This window comes from Buceros rhinoceros, unplaced genomic scaffold (genome assembly GCF_000710305.1).
Source record: "Buceros rhinoceros silvestris isolate BGI_N320 unplaced genomic scaffold, ASM71030v1 scaffold1439, whole genome shotgun sequence".
NCBI lineage: Eukaryota > Metazoa > Chordata > Aves > Bucerotiformes > Bucerotidae > Buceros > Buceros rhinoceros.
In genome coordinates, this window is record NW_010431881.1 from 16,022 (window position 1) to 20,855 (window position 4,834).

A 4,834-nucleotide genomic window follows, 5' to 3' on the forward strand; every position below is an offset into this window, starting at 1 on the left:
TGAACGACCTTCACTGAACACAATCATCACCCGAACGTGCTGCGTTCAATCAATGGCCGCTGCAGCCGTGAATGACCGGTACGTGCCCGCCAGCCGCGGTATTTGCAGCAACGTGTATTTAAAGCAACAGATTTCTGTGAGGTTCTCAGAACTGTAGATGCTGTTTCAAGGTGCTTTCAAGTTTAAGTACCATCAAATGATTGAAACTGTCATGAAACATCAGGATACTGAAATATTTAGATGGAAATTTCCCAGGCATTTTTCAGATTAGCATCCGAACCACCATGGCAGGCAAATGAAGTTTACAGGAGGAGCTCAAACCACTTAAGGAGCTCTCCTCACCACGCTAAAAATTTTACTTCTCGTCTTAAGAGGTGCGTGGACTCAATAAGAGTAGAAATTTCCTCAGAACGTGGCACCAACTGGTAGCAGTAGCTGTCACCCAACCGATCGTTAGGACCGACCTATTTATTACATTCCAATGCCTCCTATTAGGCTTGAAAAACACTTCTAGGTAAGTCCGAAATGCTTTTAATATTTCTGGGTAACAGTCTGTTGTGCTTCTATCGCTGCTGCCTTCTGGCTTTTTGAGAAGAGAATTTGGGTGTTCAGGGAGGTTCTCCCATAATACTTGATTATTTTTAAAAGTTACGGTGTTTTCCAGATAATACTAGGTAAGAAAGATGTGTCCATAAAAAAAAGTAGACAAAGAAGATGGAGACAAACACTTGTTTAATGAACACAATGCTGGTGTTAAAACATTACTAGGTTATTACCGCTTATTTCTCTTCATTTATACATTCAGTGAAACTCCAAAATAACACTAGACATTGCATAAATGAGACAAAGCTCATACACGTGACTATTCTTTCCAGAAGCTAACAGACAAAACAACAAATGGAATACAAATACAGGGAGGGGCCCATACCTACTCTGTCCTCCTGTATTTCGGTCATTGTCTATTTATGGCTAGGTAAGAACATCCACTAACAATGCACTACCAAATCTAAGATATCTGGGGTGACTTTTATAAAAGAGGGAGAAGTTACCAGCAAGGATGTCAAGAAAAAAAAAGAAAAGAGACAATTTTAGCAAAACACACAGTTTCCCAAAACCTATTACATGTCTTCCCCATGTAATAAACCCCAAACTTTCATAACTGGAACTGAATTAGGCAAAGGCTTTAAGATATATTTGAAAAAAAAAAATGACAATCAACAATTCAGTATTTTGTAACACTAGCGCCACTAGCAAGCGTAAGATTCAAAGTGTAAAAATATCAGCATCACCAAAAGTATCCGCAGTCACTAGTTGCCAGCAAGTCTGTTTAGATTAAACTGCCCTGTCACGACATCGTGTCTAACTTTCCTGTACCAACAGCGTTTCTTAAGTTTCTTAACGGGCCAATGGATCCCACAAGTCAGAAGAATAACCTGAAGTCAGAGCTGTCAAGTGTTGCTCAAACCTGAGTGGCAGTCCAAGCCCGCGTGGAAGTTGATGTACATGGAACTGGTTTGGTGTGCGTACCCCTGGGCTATATATTCCTTGCTGAAGCACCGAGAGATTTCTAAAGCGCACCAAACCTTTATTGCATTCTCTATCAGAAGGCACTTTTTACGCTGGGATAGATTTCACCCCATACCCCAAGTTTTAAGGCGTATAGATTAAATATTATTGTAAGAAGGTAACACTGCAGTAAGTTTAAGAACTTTGCGGCCAAGCTCCGTCACCCGGTTTTGACATACGACAGAAGAAACATTCTGGTCTCCAGCAGTTTTCTTTCAGGAATGTCTAACAGGACCCTACGTACATCATTCGAAATAAAGACTTCACAACGTTTGGCTGTTACATTTCTGGAACAACCCATTCCAAAATATCAGATAGTCTTCACATTCAGTTCTTCTACGGTAGGTAGATCATCTTGAATTACCGGACTTGTATCTAGCCCTCAAACATTTCAAGCTTTTACTGCCTTCCAGGCTGCCAACAGAGTTTTGGTAAGGTGATGAATTTTTGTCTTTTTTGCAATCGCATCCACAAGTGTAGTTCTTGTTCTGACATTATCAGCGTAGCTTTCCAGGTTGTTCACACCAGAGATCAAATATTTTATCCATGGTACTAATCGCAGATTAAACCCAGTCCAATTTCACCTTTATTTCTTTCAAAAAATGAAAACAAAAAAAACCTCTCAACGTGAACTCTCTGCTGGTTGTGCTTCTCAAGGTAGAGTTAAGCTTCCAGAGATTTAGAAATAGATGCCATCTGTTTGAATTTAAGCATTTATTAGCAATCCATTTGGTCTCGCTTTTCCCTTTGGCATCCTTTCCACTGGGAAAGACTGAACAATCAAAGCCTCTGCAGTTCAAACTGTGGGAGAAGGGAAAAGGCAAAAAAGGAGGCAAAAAACAGGAACAAGAAAAACTCTGCTAAACTAGTTTATCATCAGTCAACTCAAGGCATAATCCAGCTGCTATTAACGGCATTTGCAACATTCTGAATACACATTTAAGAGGTTTTGACATGAAAAATATAGTATCAATTGAGGAGGACAAAAAATGGAAATATAAAGTAACAAATATACATAGTAGATTCTTTTTCTGTAACTCAACACTTCCTTGCCAAATGAATTAATAAAATCAGATGGTAGAAAAGCTGCTCTAAGAAAACTCAAATGGTGAAACTACCACATTTGCTTATTGTGTAGCAAATGCTCTGCTGCAGTTAAGCCGTATTTGCTGCACAGTCCTTGAGATATTCTCACATGTGCATTTTGGGTTTTTTTAACCGTGGAGCTCTTGTCAAAAATTCCGAGTTACTTGCCTTGTAGTACCAGTCCTGAAATTTTTTACAGCACTCTTCACTGCAGAAATCTCTCACTACACCATCAAGTTCCTTAGTTGCTCCCTTTTTGCACAGCTGTGAGCAGTAATTACAAGTAACACATCTCAGTCCTAACCGTCTTGCAAAGTCTTGTTTATATAGCAGCTTGCAGCCTGGAAACAGATTTTAAACATTAGGAACAAAGTAATTTTTACAGAGAGATTATCACAGTTAAGAGTTAAATATTGAAAATTAAATTAAACAATGACAGCTACTACTTGGGGCTTCAGACAAATTCGGGTTGCATCATAGACTATATTTCAAGACATTTTCACCTGAATACCTTTCCTGCACAATTCTATAATTTCACATGAAGTCTGCACCTTTTTCAAGACACTACACTTCAACCTGCGCTTATCAAATCCCTGAATAAACAGTCAGGAAAAAACACATTCTTTTCTTTTCATACAGACCTATGCGAAAGCATTTGACTTGGAATTACGTGGCTCGGTTACACACCCTCAGAGTGCTAGATACCCAGACCATGACCACGCTGCCCACTAGAACACCAGCTCTCTTCAAGGATCAGCTTATCTCTACTACTGCTTTCATTCGTATTAATACCACAAACCACTTCAGATGACTCATTAATTTTGAGGAACACTAATAGGTACAGGTTGACCTAAGAACCGAGTTTCTTAAAAAATATAAAGTGGCAATGACCAATACTGAGAACAGCTATGCAATGATAGAAGTTTACAGATGAAATTCATGGGGGGTTTGCATGCAATTAATCTTTTATTTTTTCTTTTCACCTCAGGTGAGTTGCGATTCTTCTGCATTTCCTGTGCATCATAACGTCAGTGTTGCCGTAACGAGAGCTAGATTCTTCAGTAATCTGATTCTCCCTCAAGCAAATTAGAAAAGGCATTCTAATGTGTTAAATGCATTAAAAGATGAACACTATAGCTATTATGTTGGCTATTTTGAGAATATAACTACCTCAAATCTAGTGTCTATTCAGCTGATGCCTAAATCATATACCACGTATCTCTGTAATTGTGCTAATTTTACAGAAGAGAACAGTATAAGGTGAAATAATTGTCTACATTAAATACTGGAGGGATGACAGAACATCTACGCAGACCTTTAATCTAAGGCTCTGCATCTGTTTCTATGATCTCCCCGATATCACGGTACCACCACCAGCAGAACGCAAGTCTTCCAAGTGCCGGCTCTGCTAGGGCATATAGTCGAACACGTGCGGACGTCTGTGCGTCGCTAAGTTATGGAAGTCAGTACGTAACATAGACGCATTTTAGCTTGCCATGCTACAAACCCTTCTAACAAATTAGATTTGCTAACAATGTCAAAACAATTACAGAATATCGTACAAATAAGACACTGTAGGTAATAACGGTGTTTTAAACTTATTTTTTTAGTTATATATCTGATTCTTTACTAACACACAGAAGAGGCAGTGCAGACAGACAGTGCCAAATCAAGCATTAACCCTTACGGTGCAACTAATGTGGCTGTTAAATACTCTGCTTTGTATGAAATACTAATCCTGGAGATACCGGTGTGAGCAAGCTGTTAGTTAAAGCCCAGACAATGTCTCGCCAGGCCTTCTCCTTGTGGGCTGTATCTCTCACTATTGTATGTGGCATCAGATTCTTCCCACTGCTTTACCATTCCAGAGACAGCTCAGCACCACCATGTATCCTCTGCCTCAGCTGTGCCTGAGGAGCCACTCAACGCTGCATCAACCTCTCAAGATTACAGATCAGTCGAAGGACTCTAACACCAACCAGGTAAGCTAGGTGCACCTGGCTAAATAGTCTACAAAAAGTTATCAGGCAAGACATTTTCCATTCTACAGTCAAACATTTCCCACACCTCTGCTACTCTTGGAAAATAATGAGCAGTGAACACGAAGTACGTGGGAACAGAAGGTCCAAAGCTCCAGCCCCTAAGACTAAATGTCTGAAAAGCATCACTCACAGCAGGGCTT

At 39.7% G+C, this 4,834-nt stretch overlaps 1 protein-coding gene across 1 annotated transcript in view; it reads right to left on the bottom strand.

The window, feature by feature from the left end:
• Window positions 1-4,834, bottom strand: part of ZMYM2 (zinc finger, MYM-type 2) — a 61,376-nt gene that overhangs the window by 15,764 nt on the left and 40,778 nt on the right. The window contains exon 9 of the mRNA XM_010143551.1: window positions 2,821-2,993. Within this exon, the coding sequence (XP_010141853.1) occupies window positions 2,821-2,993 (173 nt within the window). The remainder of the gene's footprint in view (window positions 1-2,820; window positions 2,994-4,834) is intronic.